General features: G+C 49.2%; 2 protein-coding genes across 4 annotated transcripts in view; both read left to right on the plus strand.

Annotated features, from left to right (window-relative positions):
• LOC118206582 (adenosine receptor A2a-like) overlaps nucleotides 1–3,714 on the plus strand; it is a 36,909-nt gene extending 33,195 nt beyond the window's left edge. Inside the window, exons 1-2 of one of the 2 annotated variants that reach the window (XM_035379427.1) lie at nucleotides 695–1,750; nucleotides 2,594–3,714. In XM_035379427.1, the coding sequence (XP_035235318.1) occupies nucleotides 711–1,750; nucleotides 2,594–2,666 (1,113 nt within the window). In that variant the 5' untranslated portion in view covers nucleotides 695–710 and the 3' untranslated portion in view covers nucleotides 2,667–3,714. Of the gene's footprint in view, nucleotides 1–694; nucleotides 1,751–2,593 lie in introns of those variants that run through there. The other variant, XR_004761209.1, reaches the window with a different exon arrangement.
• A 1,356-nt stretch (nucleotides 3,715–5,070) lies between these two features.
• Nucleotides 5,071–22,054, plus strand: LOC118206581 (hypermethylated in cancer 2 protein-like). 2 transcript variants are annotated; one of them, XM_035379425.1, is made up of 2 exons: nucleotides 5,071–5,770; nucleotides 20,211–22,054. In XM_035379425.1, exon 2 carries the CDS (start codon nucleotides 20,240–20,242, stop codon nucleotides 21,983–21,985), a length of 1,746 nt encoding a protein of 581 aa, XP_035235316.1. In that variant the 5' UTR covers nucleotides 5,071–5,770; nucleotides 20,211–20,239; the 3' UTR covers nucleotides 21,986–22,054. The 2 variants fall into 2 exon arrangements, with proteins under 2 accessions (XP_035235316.1, XP_035235317.1); XM_035379426.1 differs by lacking the exon at nucleotides 5,071–5,770 and adding an exon at nucleotides 5,797–6,473.
• The last annotated feature ends 1,333 nt before the right edge of the window (nucleotides 22,055–23,387 follow it).

The following is a 23,387-nucleotide window of genomic DNA, read 5'->3' on the forward strand; positions in this document are numbered from 1 at the left end:
GTAAACTGGTGTTCTCCATTCTGCTGATTGTAATGTAAGGCAATGGTCAATCTTTTTTAAAATAATAAGAAACAACATGCATACACACTAAAATGTCCAGTGTTAATTCAACTCTTAACAGATAACATTTGTTCCCACCCTGGAATGAGGGACCATCTGTTATCTGTTAAGCGCTGAATTAACAATGGACATTTTACTGCGCAGGGAATCAATCTATTCCAGCCAAAAAGCATGTGAGCTCAGTAGACTCAGTTCCTCTGCAAAGAAACTGGATAAACAATTTGCTTTGAATGCAATAATTCACACAAGCATGTAGTCCATAATCCTCATTATTAGAGTTCCCCATGAGGGAAGCAACCTGTGACTGTTTTCCAGTATTTTCCAAGATTCAAGGTTTTACAGCAAGCAGTGAGTGTGAGTGAAATTCACATTTATGGATTGCCACACAGTTGTTTTAGAACTATCATGTGTTCAATTCGACAGTTATACAATTTGTTGCATGGTGTGGAATTTTATGAGGATTTCTGCATCATTTTAAAAAAAAAAATTATAGTTGCACAATTCGAGCTCCTGATTTCCTGAATGTCTGAATTCTAACTGCCAGAGCGCTGCGTTTTATTATTTCTTGAATATGCTTTTATTTATTTATTTATTTATTTTTTAATGTTCCAAGTAAAAACCAGCTTCTGTTCTCTCCGCACTAACTGCTAATGAGCTCTGGAGTGCCCGTCCCAGCTGCGCGAGCTCGTCCTCCGAGACCTCCTCTGCTCCCACCGCGTGCCTTTGAAAATGTGGCGAACAGCTCGAGACTGGCCACTTCACGTGTGTTTGTCGACAGCACCTTTAGGCCAATGTCTGTTTTGAACGATCGAGTCGGAAATGCTTTGAATGAAACAAGAATGGATCATTCGCCAGTATTACCTCTTGATAGCTTTGGGAATGTAATGATGTTCCTGTTCAACATAGCTTTAGCTACGGCGATAATATTTCTTAACCTTTCGGTGTTTATTTCTATTATGGTTAACAAGTGTTTACGTAGCGAAAACCAATTTATGTACATGCTCAGTACGTGTTTCAGTGACATCTGTTCGGGCGTTTCTTATTACTATGTCGGCGTACTCGACGTCAGAGACAGCTATGATTCTCCGAAAAGAACTTTCTATATCGCACCGACATTCCTGGGGCTGTCTTACATGGCTATTTTAGCGGCACAAGCCGACAGATACCATGCCGTTAGCGCACCTTTCAAATACTCGCAGAGAATGACCCGCAACCGAACTCTGTTAGTCATTTTAGCGTACTGGATTTACGCCTTCGTCATCGTAGGTGTGAACAACCTTGTGACTGTAGGGGTCGCAAAAAGGGTCACTGGCATCGGAACGTTTGTGGGAAACATTTTCACCGTTGTCATAATGATAGGGCTCAACATCAGGTTGTTCTTAATCGCAAAGTACCACCTGGAGAGGGACCCGCCGTCCGTGGAGAGAGAAAACAAGCGTTCGTCAGTTTATCTCATCATTTTGGTGGCTGTGTTTTTCTTAGGCGCCTGGTTACCGATTTTCATTCACATTATATTGTGTAACTTTGTCGGAACCACCTGCTACACTTTCAAAAACGAGGGCACGGACCCTCTGCGAATTTTGCCCCGAATAAACGCAGTTCTCACGCCAGTACTGTACGTTCGAGGCTGCACGCCGCTGAGAGAAACGCTATTTGGAAAAGTCTGGAAAAAGTGCTCCACAAAACGAAGGTAGGGGAGATCACACGGAGCGAGAAACCTGGTTTTACTTGTCAGAACAGGTTGTTGCATCCCTCTCCTTCAGTGTCCCCCGGAAGCAGGATGTGATGCAATGTCTTCTCTACCCACCAGTGTTCTTTGAAATTGGACATAATTGAACGGGCAATTCAATGCATGCATTTTTCATTATTTTATGCTAAAAACCACATAAAAGGCACGATTATGATGATGACGATTAGATATTGTTGTTGTTAATATTATTATTATTATTATTCAAAAACACACATTTGCCCTGTATAATTTACATTAAGGCTATATTGAAAACACAACAGTAGTTTGGAAGTATACTAATTTACGGTGTAACAACAAGCTAATTAGAGTAGCCTATTTAAATGCTGCCACGATCAAACTTCAGGTCTGGATAATAATGTGACCCAACCTGCAGCCTGTAGGCTGTATCTGAAAGGCAGGTTATTAAAGAATATGTTATATTCACAGAGTAAACCGCTGTGCTTTGAGTAGCCTATCAGGTAGCATTCACATTTCCTAACCCTTTTTGAAGAGTTTTGGAATTCCATTTCTGGAATGTATTTTTTTTTTTTTTTTCAAAATTCTAAGTCAGTGTTCTAGAACTCAGTGGTGATTGCTACATCAGCATTAGAATGTTCAGTTAAGATCATTCTAATAATTCTAGTTAAGATCGAATCATTGTAATCACACATTATTGCGTCTTAAAGGGTCAAATAATAACATAGGAGATAAGGCAGCCATTGTGCAGAGATGTTTTTCAGTTGCAAATTTTAATTGTGAAAGATTTGTTTTGCTTCATGTGGCTTTTTATTCCTCTCTCTCCAGGGTCATCCCTGTAGCAGGAAGGCCAGGCCAGGGGCTTCACGGCCGTCTGGTTACTGTTCTGTTCAAATGGTGACCACGTTCTGAAGGAGCTCCTCAATCCTGGGGAATTCTGGGATTGATAAGGTGCTGAAGTACACGTTTGCATGGAATATGCCGTATGTTCCTTGCCAGGAACAATTGTTTTAAAAGGACTAATTTACGGTCACCTATTTAAAATAAATCATACGCCACAATTAGTATAATTGTAGCTTTCATAAAAATGTGTGTGTGCTATTCTGGGTGTCAATTTAATATGTCTCCCAAATTTTTCTGAAAATGTTTCCTATCATTACATTTTTAAAATGTAACATATAAGAATAACACAGATAAATTAAATGGTAAGCCAATTTCTTGTTCTATATATGGACATACTTTGTATGTATATGTATATGTATCCAATTTTTTGTGTGTGACAATAATATTATCTTGTCCAAGGCAACACATGCATTTTGATTGCAGAGCATTTTTCTGCTGACAGGTAATATTTCAAAGGAGTCATTGCCATTAAATTTGAGTGTGGAACATGATATCAAGAGCATGGACAGTTTGAATGCATCCGGGTCTATGGAAAATCATATCCAGAGCATGAACCATTCTAATACTTTAGATCTCAATTATTATTTTGTGTTCTGTTGATGCTGAACTTTGATTTAAACGCATTGTCTACTTTGGCCATTGACTCTCATGGTAGCTGCATGCATTACCCCACAGCTGTCCTCTCTTTAAAGCCATTTTTACTCTTTTTCTGTGTTGTACATCAGTCAGCACTCCATAAGCTTCAATGTAATTGATCAATTTGATTGATTATACAAACATGTATGTTGAAAATAAAACCTACAATATATTTAGACATGTAATTTTCAATCTAATTCTGTATGCCTTCTCTGAAGATGTGGGTATAGTATCTCCAGAATTTACAAAAACTGCTAGAGAATTTTAGAGAAACAAAAAACCTGTTTAAAATATCATGCTTTACAGACGCCTGTCGATTAGATTTATAAATAACTTTTTATTCAAAATGTTGCTGCAATGTGAGAAAACAGTACTGTAATTCACTTACCGTGCATCCCGCACGTGGGTGGGGTGGGTTGGGGAGATCTGGGTGTCCCACGTGCTTGAGGTGCCCCTTTAATTTGATTAAATATTAATATTTGTATTATTTACTGTTGTTGGCATTCATTTTCATTCGTTCATTTTGGGAAAATATATTGATCTGTACAATAACGTCGTGTCGCCCGTGCCTTTTCTCACGACACAAATATTTCCCATTGATCCTTACGGTGAATGTGTTGAAGTAACAGCGCCTAGGATTCCTTGCTTTCGTTCTCGTTTCGTTCGACCGTGCAGTTTGCGTGGCAACCACATGGTGTCAGGGGAAGCCTTCTGTTGGTCTTTTGGCCGATTGTTCGGGGGTTTCCCCTGGTCAAAGTAAGTATGGGAGTGCTGGTTTTGTCTGTATCAGGCGATTGGTTTTCGCAAGGATTATAAACTCGCAATACTGTAGATAATGCACGAATTAAAATGGATCATATTAGGCGTTATTAAACTTGAATAGGAATGGCAAGGAACAGGCCGCATATAAAATAGGCTATTAAAAGGGACACCTTAGTGTGTATAACCCTGTGCTTTGTCCTTATACTTGAATCGAACCAGCATTAGTCTGTATTCTTTAATAATACAACCACTGAGCTCATGTTGCTGTGTTAGTATCGCTAAATAAACATTTGTTTATTTAGTAAACTTAAGGAATGTGCACTGTGCCACGAGAGTAGCTTACACACAGGCCTTAGTCAAGACTTAGTCACGCACTTAATGCATTCTTTATTGACCATGCTTTATCGTTACTTTGGAGAAGTGTTTTCCATTGCCTAATTATTGACCGATTTGTTGATACATTTCAGTGAAGATTTATATCCTATAGGACGCAGGGTTCGCGCAATTAATAGCTATATTCCATGGTAAACTAAATCTAACGTGATTTGTCATATGGGTTGATTTAGAGGAGCTTTAACATTTATAATCAATGTGTAATCTTATTAGCGTCCGGATAATCAGACGTTGCCAAGCTGTAAAACAGTTCTACTTCTTTCTATTTTGCTTTGGTAAGGCGGACGTTTGTGGAGAAGGAGAGGAAGCAGTATTCTGACCTCACTTCCGCTAAGAACATCTGGTACAGGAGACTTCCTGCTCTTCAAGTAGTTTACATAAACCACTAATCAATATGCATAAAACCTGCAGTGGACTTAGCACAGAATCAGAGATATACGCATTTAATATTATACAAATATGATAGACGTATTTTAAAGCAGTGATAGTCATTCCCATTAAACGACTTGGCTAAGATAGGCCACAACCTTTTAGGCCATGTAGGTTGGGGTGAGTCCCTGTTAGGAATGTGTTATAATTCATACGTGACTATTACACGGCTTTTTTTTTTTTTTTTTGCATTTTAAGTAATATTAACATGCTCAGTAATATTCGTTACTCAACATAGGCTAACGCTCATTCACTGTTTTAGTAGTAGCCTACTGTCATTTTAATAGTTTAATAGACAGACTGACTAAGAGTGATATCAATGTTTACATGTTTTTTAAAAAGAGAAAATGCTTACTGTTCTTTCACAATACAGACATTTGTAAATCGGAATTTCATATATAAACGAGCCAACCTTTAACGAACAACTAGTACTTTAAGAATGCTGCTTAATTTCGACTTCACAGTTAGCCTAAATGTGATCATTGTCGTCTGAATGCTCCGTTAAAATAAATGATCCAATTAAACGATGTCCAATAATTTAAATAGCCTACTATTTATATATTGATTTTTAATTTCTCGTTCTCTGTGCAGTTCTGTGGCGTATTGACACTTCAGGTACACTGGCGACCGATAGGCCTACTCTTCTCTTGTACCACAGCTGGGTTAAATTATTGGTAGAGATGGTGTTTTCAAACCGCCGTAAACCACACGAAGGAAGAAGGGGCTTGTGTTTTTCTCTCGTTACCCCTTTTCGGTTGGATTCTATTCAAATTTGGGTCAGAGGTGAGATCTCAACGTCACAAGCTTGCAAGATGGCGCTCGGAAGGCTGTGAGATGAGAGAGAGAGTGGTTAACTGAGAACGCTCCTACCGATGTAATAAGGTATCAAAATATCATTTCTATTATTTTTTTGTTCGTGTGAAAGTTTGTTCGAACAGGACGGGGTCACTTTCCGGTCTGATTGGGCTTGACTCGCCTAAAAATGCTTTGGTTCGTCCAAAATAGCCTGCTATCGCGTGCCAACAAAAAGGGGGCTTCGCTAGTGTAGCGTATGTAGTGCCTATAGCGAGTACCTACTCCAGACCACACATACCAGCTTGGCAAGATGTGAGCGCCTCGTTTTGTCTGGTCAAACCTGCGGTGCAAACGCCAGCAATACGGACTTCAGCGCGAGCCCGTTGTTTCTTAGTCCTTCATAATGTCATGTTTTTCAAGGTTTTACTTTGTCACTCTTGTTTATATAAAACAATACAATCCGAGCAGATAATTCAGTTCCCATAAGGAAGTAATTTGTGATTGAATTAGCGAACTGGTAAATGCAATTACGACAAAGAAAGCATCTGTTTCTCATTGTTTACGATTGCACAGAGGGGTTTTTTCGTTTCCTTGAATTTGTTTGTATTTGTTCCAAACTTGGTTTACATTGATTTCCAATTTCTAATGCGTTACATTGGACACTTGGCATCGAGATGGTTTCAATTTTCACGATCGGATGAAAACGACGATCGACTCTGTCCAGTTCGGCAGTTCAAATTGGATAATTCAATTAAAATGTTCGGCATGTGGACGCAAGTCATTGCATCAGGTAAAGTAAAAATAAGGTGATGTGTGTCTTATTTTGCTCTGGGGAGCTATATTTCCCTCCTCCCGTTTAGTTTTTTTATAATGCACTTGTGGTTAAGGACAGGTAGGCTGCAGTTTTTATTTTAGGTTTCAAAGCTATTGTTCATTTTATATGAATTCATGTAGCCTTACATCGTCAGCTGCAAAATAGCAGAATTCCTCTGTAATCTAAATCGATTTGCTCCTTTGGGACGCCCTGCGAGTTAGCTTGGAAAATGGTTCATTTGTCCCTACAAAGGAAAGTGCGTGTACGAATATGTAGGCATTTTTTTCAAATGGAAAAACTGTTTTTCATATGCGTACGCTTCCAGGCACAACTGTTTTGAAGTCTGTGTGCCGATCTTCGTGTTTACAGTGAATATTGTGGCATAGTATCCAGTTTGTTGCGAGTATGTCAGCAGCGGCCACCGGAGGTGTAAAGTGCTGGACATTAATTTTGAATGAAATATCGTGTTTCAATCTTTTTTGTGTGTGTGTGTACAGATTACGCTGGCACCGTGAACGTTCGATTTACCTGTTATTGTACCTCCGTTGATTTTTGGAACAGTTCCTTGGCGTTTGTCTAACCGATGAAATTCTTCGGTTTGTAATCGCTCAGCACTGGCACCAACATTGAACTAAAAAAATCTGTTGGATTGTTGCTGAAGTGTCCTGGGTAGTGTAGTCGATTGTAAATGCCTGTTATTTGATAAGTTGGTAAATGGTAAATGACAAGTTGGTAAATAAGTTGGGGAGGTTTGCTCTGTTATGGAGCACTGCTTCCCCTTTGACGCTCGTTGTTCAGATTGCAGAACTGTATACCTACCAATGAATGACACGACTTCAATGTATGTTTATTGTTTCTTTTTCAACTGGAATAAGCCAACAAATAACAATGGCAAACAAAGGCAGTTTGTATACAAACTGAAGTCTCAGTTTGTATCTTTTAAAGTCCAGCCTTAGGTAATTTATGTACAGTTTTTCTAATTAATCTGGTGTCCCTATGCTTTTGTGTTGGTATTGTTTCTCTGTTTCTGCATGAGGAAGTTCCTCGTGTGCCACTCTGTCTTTAATAGTGATGCTGTTATTTTTACGGGCTTGGCCCTTGCTTCACGGCTCTTGCATTGAGTGCAGTGTTGACGTGTTGGTGCAGTAAAATGTGACCATTAGTGCGCTGTTGAATGCAGCGGTCAGAATAAAGCTGGGTGTTGGACAGCCGGCCGTTCTTTAAGATCGGTTTGGAGATCAGAAGTGTTTGTGCCGGTGAAAGATGCACGTAGTTATGCGAGTGGGTTTTTTTTCTTAGAAAATAAATGTGTGCAATCTGTGCAGAATATAGACGTAAGAGTGCAAACATGATAGTGAGGTTTGTGGGGCTCATCGTTTTCTGGAAAAGTGTTGTTTTGGAAGTGTGCTGGAGACCCAGCTTGTGCGTGTGTGTGTGTGTGTGTGTGAGGCTGGAAGTGGACGTTGGTGTGTGTGCGTGCGTGTGTGCGTGTGTGCGTGTGTGTGCGTGTGTGTGTGTGTGTGAGGCTGGAAGTGGACGTTGGTGTGTGTGCGTGTGTGTGCGTGTGTGCGTATGTGTGTGTGTGCTGTGAGGCTGGAAGTGGACGTTTGTCAGCTGTAAGCAGTCCTCTGGAAGCCCATGTGGTGTGTGTGCTGGCATTCAAATGGCGTGTGGAGGGTGTTGTGGGGGGGTGGGGGGCTGGCAGTGAAATTGGGCTGTAAAACCGGCCAGTGGGAGCCAGGGTTTAGCCCCGCCCTCCCCCTGCAAAGTGCTAAGGTTTAGCCCCGCCCTCCCCCCGCAAAGTGCTAAGGTCTCTGGGATTACACGTACAGGCCAGACCTTCAGATGCAGGGTGGCACAGTGGTGGATTTGGGTGTAGTAGGTAGTGTGTGTGGTGGTGGATTTGGGTGTAGTAGGTAGTGTGTGTGGTGGTGGATTTGGGTAGTGTGTGTGGTGGTGGATTTGGGCGTAGTAGGTAGTGTGTGTGGTGGTGGATTTGGGTAGTGTGTGTGTGGTGGATTTGGGTGTAGTAGGTAGTGTGTGTGGTGGTGGATTTGGGTAGTGTGTGTGTGTGGTGGATTTGGGCATAGTAGGTAGTGTGTGTGGTGGTGGATTTGGGTAGTGTGTGTGTGGTGGATTTGGGTGTAGTAGGTAGTATGTTTAGTGGATTTGGGCGTAGTAGGTAGTGTGTGTGGTGGTGGATTTGGGTGCACTAGGTAGTGTGTGTGGTGGTGGATTTGGGTAGTGTGTGTGTGGTGGATTTGGGTGTAGTAGGTAGTGTGTGTGGTGGATTTGGGTGCAGTAGGTAGTGTGTGTGTGGTGGATTTGGCCACCCATGTGATTTTTTTTTTAGACAAATTGCTGACAAACTCTGCGTTGGTGTACACATCGCGGCGATCAGAGTCAATGTGGAGTTTTGTTTTGTCCAAAAATGCATCATTTGGTTTGTAAGTTCATTTCTGCAGCGAGTAGCATGTGCTCTCCTGCTGTAGGGGACGCTTAGCTGGGCAGAGCAGGCTGGGTTTACTAAAGACTGCACTTACAGACCCTGCTGGAGTTATATTTACTTTAGGAGTGGAAGCGGGCTTTGGATTTGCGTGATCTTATCACACAGACTCATTTCCATAAGTGGACTCACACAGGGCAGGGTGAGTGTGTCTGTTTGCCAGCAGTAACCCTGCCCTGCATGTGCAGATCCAGCTCTGCGCTCTCTCTCTGTGAGTGTCTCTGCTCTCTCTGTGAGTGTCTCTGCTCTCTCTGTGAGTGTCTCTCTTCTCTCTGTGAGTCTCTCTCTCTCTGAGTCTCTCCTCTCTCTGAGTGTTTCTCTCTGTGAATATCTCTCCTCTCTCTGAGTGTGGAGTTTCTGCAGGTAGTGTTGATGTCTGCTCTCTGAATGAAAACGTGCTCGTTGCCACGCTGGGACACTGCTGCTGTTTTCAGAGCAGCAGGCTGAACAGCTGCTTTACAGGGACTCTGATTCAGTCCCAGCCTGTCCTTCAGTGACCCCTCCCCCCCCAACCCTAACCCTAACCCCCCCCCCCCAGCATACAGGGCCGGTTCTGAGTTTCTCATCGACGAACCCCCCCCCCCCCCCCCCCCCCCCCACACACATGCACACGCACACACACACACACACACCAGCGCACGCACACACACACCAGCGCACACACACACACACCAGCACACACACACACACACACACACACACACACCAGCACACACACACACCAGCACACACACACACACACACACACACCAGCACACATACACACACACCCCAGCACACACACACACACACACACACCAGAACACACACACACACCAGCACACACACACACACCAGCACACACACACACACCAGCACACATACACACACACCCCAGCACACACACACACACACACACACACACACACACACCAGCACACACACCAGCACACACACACACACCAGCACACACACACACACACCAGCACACACACACACACACCAGCACACGCACGCACACACACACACACACCAGCACACACACACACACACCCCAGCATACAGGCTTGGTTGTGTGTTTCTCACGCTGGACCTGCGCTCATACAGCGTCTTTCTGGGCGTATGGCCTGAGGTCTGATTCCGCTTATTCATTAACCACCGAGAGGAAGATCTGCCCCGAGGTCAGCGCTGCAGACCGACCCAGAGCCCCCCCCAGCACAGGAACCAATCAGCCACTTCCGTCTTCAGCACAGTGACCAATCGGCAGTGTGCTTGTTGAGGACTGGGAGGCGAAGAAAGCAGTTCAGTTCAGGAGGATTACAGATAAAGTCCCTCACCAGTTGGAAGGGCACTAGGAATGGCTTTTGTTGGAGGCTGGCTGTAATGGCTAACCGATTCCAGGGTGTTTGTGTCTAACTGCACGCTGTTCTCTTCCCAAAGTGTGCTCAGTATTTAGAACAGAGGCTTTCAACCTTTTATGATCCAGGGACCCCCGCCCAGGCTCAGAGACATCCAGGGGTCGTGGATGATAAGGTAAAAAGGGTTGTATTTGAACCAGAAATGGGCGGGGCTGAGGGATCCAGAAGAGTTCCCAGATGCAGATTCTCCAGATGGTAGATTAGTAATCTGAGCAGTAACGTTGCGCCGCAGAGACTCCTGGGAGTCTGCTGGATTATGAAATGTTGTGGTAGATTGATGTCATGGCCTGCGGTTATGGATCTTTCAACTTCGTTTAGGAGAAATCGTGTTTTAAAAAAAATATATATTTTATTAAAGTTCTGTATTTCAAATGCTACAAAGCCCATGAGCCTCTGTGCCTGTTATCGCGGCGATAGTGTGGGTCAGAGCATGTGGAAACAAAGAATTATGGGTACCATCCTCGTTGGCTGGTTTAGCTTTATATCAGCAAAATGGTGGACATGCTGAAAATTGAGATTGTGATTGGATGATTCCCAACACAGTGGTCTTTGGGACTGGCAGCTTATGTACCTTCTGAAATGGCTATTGCAAATTTTTTTTGAGGTGATTATTCAACCGGGAGAGTTTCATGCCCGTCCAAGGTTGGGAAACGCATCTGACAGTCGAGGTGAAAAGTGAAGGGAGACTAAGCCCTTTGAAATGACCACGCCCACACTTCCGCTCTGTGTGTGGAGGGTGTTGAGGTGGGTACAGGGCTTCGCTGGGCTGCTTCTGCAAGCTCCCCGGCTCAGCGGCCTGTTCCGCAGCCATCGCAGCCTGAGTCTACCACAGCCCCTTTCCGCCTTCATTATCCCTGAGTCTACCACAGCCCCTTTCCGCCTTCATTATCCCTGAGTCTGCCACAGCCCCTTTCCGCCTTCATTATCCCTGAATCTACCACAGCCCCTTTCCGCCTTCATTATCCCTGAGTCTGCCACAGCCCCTTTCCGCCTTCATTATCCCTGAGTCTGCCACAGCCCCTTTCCGCCTTCATTATCCCTGAATCTACCACAGCCCCTTTCCGCCTTCATTATCCCTGAGTCTGCGCGTCTCTGGCACCGAAGGGTTAATGAGCTGGGGGAAGGAGCTGGGGGGGGGGGGGGCTGCTTGCCACTCTAGAGTGCTGAATAGGGGCATGTTTATGAAGACGAATGGGCAGAGAGATGAGTTTTAGGCGTGAGATGGGTAATTCTCTGAGGAGCTGTAGTGTGGGGGAGGGGGAGGGGAGAGGAGGGAGGGGGAGGGGCTGGGAGATGGAAGGCCCCCTCCGCCTCTGGCAGCGACTTCCGTCCTCGTGTCTGACTGGAATGTGAGGCATTTCTGCACGGGGGGCTCGGGGGGGGGGGGGGGGTGTCCCTCCCCTGTACTGCACCACACAGCCTTGGTCCCACTGGCCTCCCACCTGCCCCGCTCTTCAGCCCAAGTTCCTGTGCGTTTCAGACCCTGCCAAAGATCTGCGTGCGCTCTGTCCCTCTCTCTCCCTCCCTTTCTCCGTCTTTCTCTCTCTCTCCCTCCCTTTCTCCGTCTTTCTCTCTCTCTCCCTCCCTTTCTCCGTCTTTCTCTCTCTCTCCCTCCCTTTCTCCCTCTTTCTCTCTCTCTCTCCCTCCCTTTCTCCCTCTTTCTCTCTATCTCCCTCTCACCCTATCTCCCTCCCTCTTTCTCTCTCTCCCTTCGCAGGCATTTTTCCGGGTGCATAATTTATGGATTTTCTAATTCCTGTCAGCCTGGGGTCTGAGCTCCTACTGGCTGGTACTTACTCCCAGGGACCGGAGGGGGGGGGGGGGGGGCTCAGTACATTATCGCCTACATCCTGCTTTTATAGGCCTGGCACATTTGACAGGAGGTTTTATTTGGACTCCAGGGAAACGGCGGGGAGTTGTTCCCCTGCGGGTGCCGATGGAGGGCGGGTTGGGGGAGTTGAGTGGGGTTTGGGGGGGGGCCGCCGTACGCTCGAACCCTTCTGAAGTCACATGGGGGCGTGTGGCTAGGCCACATGGGGGGGGGGGGGGGGGGGGTGTTGGCGGCTGCGGAGGCTTGTTTACGGGATCAGTGTCTCTGCTCGCCACGCTCGCTGCTCCTGTGAGGTGATTGGTCGTAATCTCGTGCTGCTTCACATGACTCCACGGCGGACTTTGCCCGACCCTCCCCCCCCTGGTGTGTAGTTCCAGCAGTATTGGCACTCGACCCTGTCCCTGGATACCCCCCCGCCCCCGCTCTCCTAAGAGGAACATGCCTCAATCTGTTGCGCGTAACGTGAATTTCACGTTCCCTTTTAGGGGGCGTGTCTCGTGGGTGGCGCTAACTGACCTCAGAACACTCTGCAGGTTTGCCCAAGCAGACCTTTCCTATCGCAGCCCGAGCTAAAAATACAAGAGGGGGCAGGGGCGGGGGCAGGGGCAGGGGCAGGGGCAGGGGTGGGGGTGGGGGTGGGGGTGGGGGTGGGGGTGGGGGCAGGGGGTGCGGTTGGCATTTCCTGCAGACCCTGGACCGCCAGCCTCAGGTCTGCAGCTGGGGTTACAGATAACCAAGCAGGGACACGTTTATTTATTTATTCCATTTTAATTAATATTGAAATACTAGGCGCTGTGTGGCTCAGGTGTGGGCGGGTGGAGATCTGCTTCCTCACCTGAGTGTGTTTCTCAGGGGTGGGGCTGTGGACTCTGACAGCGGCACTCATGCCTGGACTTGAGTGAATCACAACCACCTCCCCCCCCCTCTGCCTGGTAAGGTAGAGGTTGCAGGTTTGATTCCCGGGTGGGGCCAAGACTTCTTACAACTCATCACAGCACTTAACCTGAGTGAAGTGTTTGCCTTGGGTTGTGTTTGAGTAAAATGTGCTCTGTGTGAGTCGCTCTGGATAAGACCTGAAATACTGCACTGTGCAGCTGAGGAGAGCTCTGAATAGGGGGGGGGGAGTTAGGGTTAGGGTGCTGTTGGGTTAGGATGCTGTTGGGTTAGGGTTAGGGTGCTGTTGGGTTAGGGTTAGGATGCTGTTGGGTTAAGGTTCGGGTGCTGTTGGGTTAGGGTTAGGGTGCTGTTGGGTTAAGATGCTGTTGGGTTAGGTTTAGGGTGCTGTTGGGTTAGGGTTAGGATGCTGTTGGGTTAGGGTGCTGTTGGGTTATCAGGGAAGCGCGTCCTTGTCTTGCTGTGACCCGCTCTGTGTGCGGACCCGCTCTGTGTGCGGTCTTGCTGTGACCCGCTCTGTGTGCGGTCTTGCTGTGACCCGCTCTGTGTGCGGTCAGCGATTCCTGCCCAGACGGCCGCTCCCCAGCCTCTTATCTCAGGTAAACTTTGCTCCTCCTCCTGCCCACCGTCCCCCTTCCACAATTCCCAGAAACGAACCGTAGCCAGATTTATGTTCGCTGATACGGCGCTGGGGGTGGGCATCATGGTGAACTTCAGCCCCGAGTTTCAGTCATTAAACCTGCACTGGAGCCCTCTGCTAATTGTATTAAACCGGGCAATGGTCAAGTTAAGAAGTGCTGAATACTGCAGAGTTTTGTGGTTCGTTATTCCTGTAGTGCGGAAGGCTGCTTGAGCACACGGACACATTTTGCCATTTTATTCCGTTAGGAATGAGCAGTTCCCGTGGCTCTTAGTTTCAATTTAAAAAACTGAAAATAATAACTTTCTGTGCTGTTCCCAGTTCCTGGTAGAGTTGTAGCCATGGAAACGGAACGGTGACCAATGACAGGATGGCTGTCGGGTCTTTGTCCGGGTTGAGGGCAGACTGTTGTGTTTCCGTTTGAGGGGGCCTCAGACCTGTGAAGGAACCGCTGCCATGTTTGCCTCCACAATAACTGCCTGTGTTTGCAAATATCACAGAAACATATTCATGTTTGCACGTGTTTAATACCCCTGTTTCAGACACAGTGATGTGATTATTTAGGTCCCTTTCCACGGCAGTGTAATTATAGTGTGATATGATAGTGATGCTCGTGGCTGGTGGAGTCTGCCTCTTTCATGCTGAAATACTGCCCCTCCAGGGTTTTACTTCCTGTTTCCCCCGACAGCGGAGAAAGGCCACAGTCTCTCTGCCAATGGGGCGTGAGGTTTCTTTCACTTTACATACCTGTTCACACCTGTACACAGCTGATTGTATGCATGCGCTGGGTCTGTAAAGGTGGATATCAGACATGCGCTGGGTTTGTAAAGGTGGATATCGGACATGCGCTGGGTCTGTAAAGGTGGATATCGGACATGCGCTGGGTCTGTAAAGGTGGATATCGGACATGCGCTGGGTTTGTAAAGGTGGATATCGGACATGCGCTGGGTTTGTAAAGGTGGATATCGGACATGCGCTGGGTCTGTAAAGGTGGATATCGGACATGCGCTGGGTCTGTGAAGGTGGATATCGGACATGCGCTGGGTTTGTAAAGGTGGATATCGGACATGCGCTGGGTCTGTAAAGGTGGATATCGGACATGCGCTGGGTTTTGTAAAGGTGGATATCGGACATGCGCTGGGTCTGTAAAGGTGGATATCGGACATGCGCTGGGTCTGTGAAGGTGGATATCGAACATGCGCTGGGTTTGTAAAGGTGGATATCGGACATGCGCTGGGTCTGTGAAGGTGGATATCGGACATGCGCTGGGCTGGTGTGTTTATTGGTGACTTTTTCACACTGTTTATTTTCTTCCCCTTTTGAAAAAGATTTATTGTAGAAATTTCATTGACTAAATACTCATAATAGATAGCTATAATATAATGACTCCTATGATGACACGATAATCCCTATCATAATCTAAGAATAACACCTGTGATAGAACGATGACAGCCCAGATGATGATCATTTTATGATCATATTGATCATCTGCAATGGTGCTCAAGAGCCCTTATTCTGTATTGAGTTTTGCAGGCGCTTTTGTATAGAGTGACTTGCACTCTTGACGTTCTTTTACAAACAATCGATCTATACAGCTGGATATTTACTGAAGCAGTTCACTTTAAACATCCTCACTGGCAGAGATTAGAGCCGTCTCCTGGGAGTGGAGCCGGGCCAAATCTCGGACCCAATCTCAGGCCCTTAACGGTTGTACTGCACTACTGGCCACACTGCTGGAACTGACTTTAACTGCAATCATGTTGACATGCCGAACGTGGCCAAAAACAGAGACCTTTAACATGCTGAAGGGACCTCACCCACAGAGCAGTGCTGGGAGATTGTGCTGCGGGGGGGGAGGGGTTGGGTTAGGGTTGGGTTGGAGGACTGCCAGCTCTTCACACGAGGTTTTTATACGCTCAGGCTGTCCTCCTTACTGTGCCGTCTGTACCGTGCTGAGGAGGTCTTCCTCAGTGGTGACGTTGGCTGCTGTGGGTTCTGCTCTTACTAGCCTGTTCCTCAGTGGTGACGTTGGCTGCTGTGGGTTCTGCTCTTACTAGCCTGTTCCTCAGTGGTGACGTTGGCTGCTGTGGGTTCTGCTCTTACTAGCCTGTTCCTCAGTGGTGACGTTGGCTGCTGTGGGTTCTGCTCTTACTAGCCTGTTCCTCAGTGGTGACGTTGGCTGCTGTGGGTTCTGCTCTTACTAGCCTGTTCCTCAGTGGTGACGTTGGCTGCTGTGGGTTCTGCTCTTACTAGCCTGTTCCTCAGTGGTGACGTTGGCTGCTGTGGGTTCTGCTCTTACTAGCCTGTTCCTCAGTGGTGGCGGTGGCTGCTGTGGGTTCTGCTCTTACTAGCCTGTTCCTCAGTGGTGACGTTGGCTGCTGTGGGTTCTGCTCTTACTAGCCTGTTCCTCAGGGGTGGCGGTGGCTAACGGCTAACGGCTAGCCTCTGGGGACTCCTGCACCCCACGCGGTCCAGCATCGTCTCACCTGCTGCTTCTGTTCCTCCGGCAGGTCTCATCTGCTGGTGGGGTCTGATTCCTCAGTCCCTGCTCACCCTCGATTGTTCCTTCACAGCTTTATGTGAACCGTCATCGGACGCCTGGACATCGGGAATGAGCTTTCACAGGGATAGCTTTCCTCATCTGCACATAAACCATCTCCCAACTTCACTCTCTGTTTGTGACCTCATTCTGTTGATAAGATACCAATGTTGCTTTATAACAGTCGTAACCAAACCTGTTCCTCCTGGAGATCCACAGTCCTGCAGGTTTTCACTCTCTAACAAAGCACACCTCATTCTACAGCTAGAGATCTTGTTGAGCTGCTAATTCGTAGTCAGGTAGCTAAATTGTGGTTGAAGTGAAAGCCTACAGGATGGTGGAGCCCCTGGGTGCCACTGCTTGACAAGCCGAGGCAGGTAACATTAGCTGCATGCGTAACCTTGGTCTGGTTCTGGCGAGGCCTTGATGTGGGTGTCGATGCTTCTTTGTTGTTTAGCAGGAGGAGGGGCTGGGTTGTTGCCAATCAAAATGATGACCTTGTGAATAGCAAATGCATTGGAAAAACTAGCCTTTGAAATGCAGGTTTTCCTTTACCGTATTGATTTGAGAATTCCCGCGTGTCCTGCAGGAGCTGCTGGCTCCATGGATGTTTCATTTATAGCTCCTGGGGGGGGAAGCAAGCAAACCGAAAGGAATTTCACTGGCTTAGATCTGCCCAGCTAGTTGCTGTAAATATGTGCAGTGGATACACACTAGTGTCAGGAAGAAGGAACTTAATTGGCTGGGTGTGAAGACTGTGTGCTGCGCTAATGCTAACTTAGCCAGTGTTCTGAGTTTAGAATGGAGGGAATCCTGAACTGGCTTTGACTGAAACAGACAAACTTAGTAACTCCTTAATTCTGTTCTCTGCCTTCATTGGGCCGATCATACAGTATACAGGGGGATTCATGAAGCTGTTAGACTTTCTCGTTGCGGCTGTTAAAAAGGCAGAACTACTGGCAGTTGGATATGGGCTTGCTCTGTTTCCTGGGGGTCTTTCCTTCCCACAATGCTCTCCTGTCTCTCTGGCTCAGTTGGACCGGCCTGGGAACCACTGCCCCCATGCACTGATGGGGAATACAGCTGATTGGTTCAGTGAGTGCAGGTTGGGGACACTGTGCTGTAAGAATCGAGCTGATTGGTTGAGTAAGTGCTGTTTGGGACACTGTGCTATAAGAATACAGCTGATTGGTTGAGTGAGTGCAGGTTGGGTCATGTGTTGGAATGGTGACTTTTCCACACTTCTCGGGTGACGTCTCCTCTCATTCCTCCAAGCGTCTGCGGCGTAAATACTTCTGTTTCCTCCTGATTTACGGCCTCCCCTGGAATGCTGCTCGTTCATCACACTTGAAGTTCACACCTCAGTGCTTCAGATTATTTGCATATACAGTGTTTAACTGATGAATATTAAAATCTATAACTGGAGCTTTTCCACCACCCTCCAGAAAGCGATATACAAAGTTCAGTGCAGTTCACACACAGCAGGGTTTGTTATGATGAACCTGCCACAGGCCTTTAGCCTGGTAGCCTCTCCTGCGCAGGACTTCACAGCCTGGTGAGTGGTGGGTAAGTGGGCTGTGTAACATTCATACATTAACATTAGCTTGTGCTTCACCCAGAAATAGACATTTTCACATGCCGGTGTGAGGTGAAACGTGTGCGCGTGCGGGGGGGGGGGGGGGGGGTCGGGTCGGATTCGGACGGGCGCAGGGAGAGTTACCGAAGCCCCCCCAGGCAGAAGAAGAGCTGGCACTCGATCGGGTTCTGCCACACCCCCCCTGCTGTGTGTGCAGGTTCTCAGTCTCAGGTTTCTCCTAATCCGCCCCCCCCCACACAGACAATGGGGGGCCTGGCCATCGCTTCGACCCAAATGCAAGGAACACTGAGGGAGCGGAGCGAGATTACAGGAGCTACTGTTTCACCTCCCGGCGTGTGTGTGCCTGTGTGTGCGTGTGCGCGCGCGTGCGTGTGTGTGTGTGCCTGTGTGTGTGTGTGTGTGTGCCTGCGTGCGCGCGCGTGCGTGTGTGTGTGTGCCTGTGTGTGTGTGTGTGTGCGCGCGTGTGTGAGTGTGCCTGTGTGTGAGAGAGAGAGACTTTCTCTCTCATATTCAGGGCTTTAGCAGGCCTGTGAAGCCTGGATCTCTGCTCCTCGGTTTGAGCCGCAGTGTGTCTGAGCGTACAGGAAGTCACTGGGGGCTGGGGGGCAGGGGGGCTGGGGGGCTGGGGGGCGGGGTGAAAGGGATTGATTTCTGTCCCACCCTCTGCGTTGCGCTCACCTGCAGAACGAGCGGTGTCATGCGCCAGCCTCGTGGTGGGTGAGGCCCGTGCGTTTGTGGGGCGGGTGGGTTTGTGTTTGGGCTGGGTCTGGGGGGCGATGTGGGTCTGTGTTTGGGCTGGGTTTGTGGGGCGGGGTGGGTCTGTGTTTGGGATGGGTTTGTGGGGCGGGCTGGGTCTGTGGGTCGGGTGGGTCTGGGGGGCGGTGTGGGTCTGTGTTTGGGCTGGGTTTGTGGGGCGGGGTGGGTCTGTGTTTGGGATGGGTTTGTGGGGCGGGGTGGGTCTGTGTTTGGGCTGGGTCTGGGGGGCGGGATGGGTCTGGGGGGCGGTGTGGGTCTGGGGGTCGGTGTGGGTCTGGGGGTCGGTGGTATCTACAGCTGCGTCAGTCCAGATTGTATCAGCAGCGGAGGTCTGCATCTTTCAGTGGCCCTATAAATATTTTACTGGGGCACTTGCTGCAGTCTTTGGGGGGTGGGGGCGTGGAGGTGGGGTGGAGGGGGGGTGCTGTGCTCTTTGTTTCTGAGAGGGCTGTAGGCTTTACAGCTCTTTGGAAAGCAGCTGAGTATTGCCTCAGAATAATTACAGGGTAGGGGGGGGGAGCTCTTTGACTTAAGCTTCACATCGTTTATTCTGCCCCGGGCAGATCACCCAGGATTTGTGCATTTTTGTTATTGTTGTTGTGCAGGCCTAGCTTCTGCGCCTTCATCCCTATAACCCAACATGGACTGTCCCTTTAACCCAACACGGACTGTCCCTTTAACCCAACACGGACTGTCCCAATTTAACCCAACACAAACTGTACCTTTAACCCAACACGAACTGTCCATTTAACCCAACACGAACTGTCCCTTTAACCCAACACAGACTGTTCCAATTTAACCCAACACAAACTGTACCTTTAACCCAACACGAACTGTCCCTTTAACCCAACACAGACTGTTCCAATTTAACCCAACACAGACTGTTCCAATTTAACCCAACACGAACTGTCCCTTTAACCCAACACGAACTGTCCCTTTTTTACAACATGGACTGTTCCCTTTCACACAATGACCGTCTAGAAACCATTTCCAGTTTGGCAACACTCGACCAAGCAGCTTTATTTCAAAGCCCTGTACGTCCAATGGCTAATGAATGCATGCAGATAGTAGCTGTAGCTATTCAGGACAGTTCATCTCTCGTGCTCTCCAGGCTCTAGTAATACATGCATATTTAAAAAGGCATCTATTGTGCGGACAGAAGTGCATGTAAGGCTGCATTTCATTCATACATTCTTTATAGATAAAGGTGGATGATAATTGGCCGATGTGCTCCATTTATAAAGAGAATTGGGCCCCCAGGAGTAAATCAGTTTAACAAATGATGGAATTCATGACAGACTGAGGACTTAGGGATTTACAGTGGAGCATCACTGTTTTACGGTGCTATTTTAATGTTGTCCTGTGTGTGAGTGTGTGCGCGCGCACGTTTGTTTGTGTGTGCGTGTGTGTGTGTGTGTATCAGAGTGTGAGTGGTTCTCTGCTGGTTTCTTAGCCTGGCCCTGGTGATCTCAGTGGGGCTCTGGTGTGGGTGCCACTCTGGAAGCTGAATGTTTTTTGCGTTTGATGTTTAATGCTTTGCGTGCCTCTTGCAGGTGTACAGGTGTAGGAAGAGAAGGTGGAAATGGAACTGCCAAATCATGCCAAACAAATACTGCTACAGCTGAACCAGCAAAGAGCCAAAGGTTTCCTGTGTGACGTGATCATCGTGGTGGAGAACGCCCTCTTCCGGGCGCACAAGAACATCCTGGCGGCCAGCAGCATCTACTTCAAGTCCCTGGTGCTTCACGACAACCTGATCAACCTGGACACGGAGATGGTGAACCCGTCCGTGTTCCGGCAGATCCTGGACTTCATCTACACGGGCAAGCTGCTGTCCTCGGAGCCGAGCAGCGAGCAGAACTTCACCGCCCTCCTGACGGCGGCCAGCTACCTCCAGCTGCACGACCTGGCGGCGCTCTGCAGGAAGAAGCTCAAGCGCAATGGGAGGGTGGTCCCGGGGAAGCCCAGCGCCCCCGGGGGGGGCCGCCCCCTCCGCGCCCCGAGGCTGTCGGCCACGCCCACGGGGCACAAGCGCTTCCCCGGGTCCGACTGCGAGAGCAAGCCCCCCGACGACCGGCTCAAGGACAAGCTGTCCGACGACGAGCTGTTCGTGGGCGGCGGCCTGCAGCCCGGCTCCGCCCCCCTCCGCCGCTCTGCGGGGAAGAACGGCAGCAGCGGCAACCTCAGCTCGGGGAGCGGCGGCGACCAGGAGCTGGGCCTGGACCTGTCCAAGAAGAGCCCGTCCGACAGCACCGCCACAGAGGAGGTGAGCCCCAACAGCCTGGCCCAGGGGTCCCCCCAGTCCGCCTGCGCCTCCACCGCCAACAGTGCCTCCTTCGAAGACTCCGCCCCCAACCCGCCGGGCCTGGACGGCGTGGAGCCCATGGATGTGAGCGGGGGGGCGGAGGAGAAGAACCCGACCCCCCCGGACGCCGGCCAGCCGCGCAAGAGCTCCCGCCAGGTGGCCCGGAAGAAGGAGTGGCCCAAGAAGGAGGGGGGCGGGGCCAAGGGCGAGGAGAGGGCGGTGCCCAACGGCGTGATCGTGGGGCCCAAACCGGGGGAGGGCCACTGCGGCAGCAGCGGGGGGGGCAGCGGCAGCAGCTTCGCCTCCGACCACTCCTTCCAGTGCAAGGAGGAGGAGGAGGAGGAGGCGAACGGGCAGGAGCACAGCGAGGAGAGCGGGCAGAGCGACGGGGAGGGCGGGGCTGGGGGCGGAGCCGGGGGCGGGGCCGGGGGCGGGCACTCCAGCGCCAACTACGTCTACCGGCAGGAGGGCTTCGAGCCGGCGTTCGGCGACAACCTGTACGTGTGCATCCCCTGCGGCAAAGGCTTCCCCAGCTCGGAGCAGCTCAACGCCCACGTGGAGACGCACACCGAGGAGGAGCTCTACATCAAGGAGGAGGGCACCTACGTGAAGGAGGAGGAAGAGGAGGAGGCGGAGGACCTGTCCGCCAGCACGCCGGCCTTCGGCGCCGGCTCCGAGCCCCGCCCCTTCAAGTGCACGGTGTGCAGCAAGAGCTACAAGGACCCGGCGACCCTGCGGCAGCACGAGAAGAGCCACTGGCTGACCCGGCCCTTCCCCTGCAACATCTGCGGCAAGATGTTCACGCAGCGCGGCACCATGACCCGCCACATGCGCAGCCACCTGGGCCTCAAGCCCTTCGCCTGCGAGGAGTGCGGCATGCGCTTCACCCGCCAGTACCGCCTGACCGAGCACATGCGCGTGCACTCGGGCGAGAAGCCCTACGAGTGCCAGCTCTGCGGCGGGAAGTTCACACAGCAGCGCAACCTGATCAGCCACCTGCGCATGCACACGTCCCCGTCATAAGCCAAAGACTGCAGCCCCTCCTCCTGCAAACGCATGCACACATGCAAGCATGCACACACATACACACACACACACACAGGTACTCACATACGCACACACACACGCACGCATACTGGTACTCACACACACACATGCAAGCATGCACACACATACACATACATTGAGGTACTCTCACATGCACAGATGGGCACGCACCCACACAGGTACACACACACAGGACACAGGTGTCATTGCGCAGGTGTTGCCGTGGTGAAAAGCTCCGTCTCAGAGCAGCCCAACCTGCGGGGGGCGCCCCCGAGTGCTGTGCTGCTCTGCCCGGGGGCGGGTGGAAGGGCTGGGTGGTATTCTCTGCTGCAGTGAGTGTCTGTGGGTTGGTACCCTGGCACCACGGGCACGGCGGGCACCTGAGGCCGCTGCGTCACCTCCGTAACGTCGCCGTGGTTTCCGCCGACTCCCGCCGCTGTTGGCGGGGCATTCCGGAGCGTTCTGTCCCGCGTCAGACCAGGAATCCTCCGTTTACACTGCAGACCCGCGTCAGACCGCTTCAGCACCAAACACGAACCGAGGCAATAAGTTTAAAGCAGAAAGGCTGCAGGTCCAGGGCACAAGCGATTGATCCTGTCAGTAATGGGGTGGGGTGGGGGGGGGGGCATGTCTAGGCTTTAAACCCTTTCTGTGGTCTGTGGGGTCCACTGGCCTCACTGTGGTCACATGGTTATTTTAGTGTCCCAAACGCACACATCCTGGGGTTGGGGGGGGTGGGTTGGGGGGGGTGGGTGGGGGGGGCTGAGTTCTCTGCTTTATTTTCTCTGGTATGTTCATTTATAGATAATGGGGGTATTTCCTTCAAAACAAATAATAGAGGTACTTGTTTTATTAAAAGAACTTGTAATGTTTATGTGAATGTTTAAACTGGAAGGTTCTGGGGTTGTTCCTATAGTGAAGGGGGTTGTGTTTGGGTGGGGATGTGGGGGGTGGGTTGGGGGGGGGGGGTCTTTTTGGTGTAGGTTGGACTTGTTCACAGTCCTGTAGGTACTTTTTTTTTTTGTCTGTATAGCTTTTCTCCCTTCACTAAAAAAAAGAAAAAAAGGCAAGTCTACTTGAATAGGCTTGTTACATTGCTACCTCTTAATTATTCTCAAGAACAATACAATGATTAGTGAAGTTTCCAAATGTAATTAATTGTACAGTGTGTGTAGAGTACAGCAACTTTAAACCTGATGCTCTATCCAGCCCAGCTCTCAACAGAGGTTTTTAGTACTAGATTTTACGAGTTTCATTTTTATGATTGTTTTCTTGTCAAAAGAAAGGATAGCTTTTTGGGTCCTGCGTGCTCAGGATTTTCACCTCAAAATGTACTGTAATGTCCTTGCCTGGAGCAAAAAGATGGTTGCGTTTCTGA

The sequence above is a fragment of the Anguilla anguilla genome, chromosome 10, assembly GCF_013347855.1.
Source record: "Anguilla anguilla isolate fAngAng1 chromosome 10, fAngAng1.pri, whole genome shotgun sequence".
NCBI lineage: Eukaryota > Metazoa > Chordata > Actinopteri > Anguilliformes > Anguillidae > Anguilla > Anguilla anguilla.

Bases quoted from the DNA above. Each gene is read 5' to 3' on its own strand.
- LOC118206581 (XM_035379425.1), top strand. From the start codon at position 20,240: ATGGAACTGCCAAATCATGCCAAACAAATACTGCTACAGCTGAACCAG.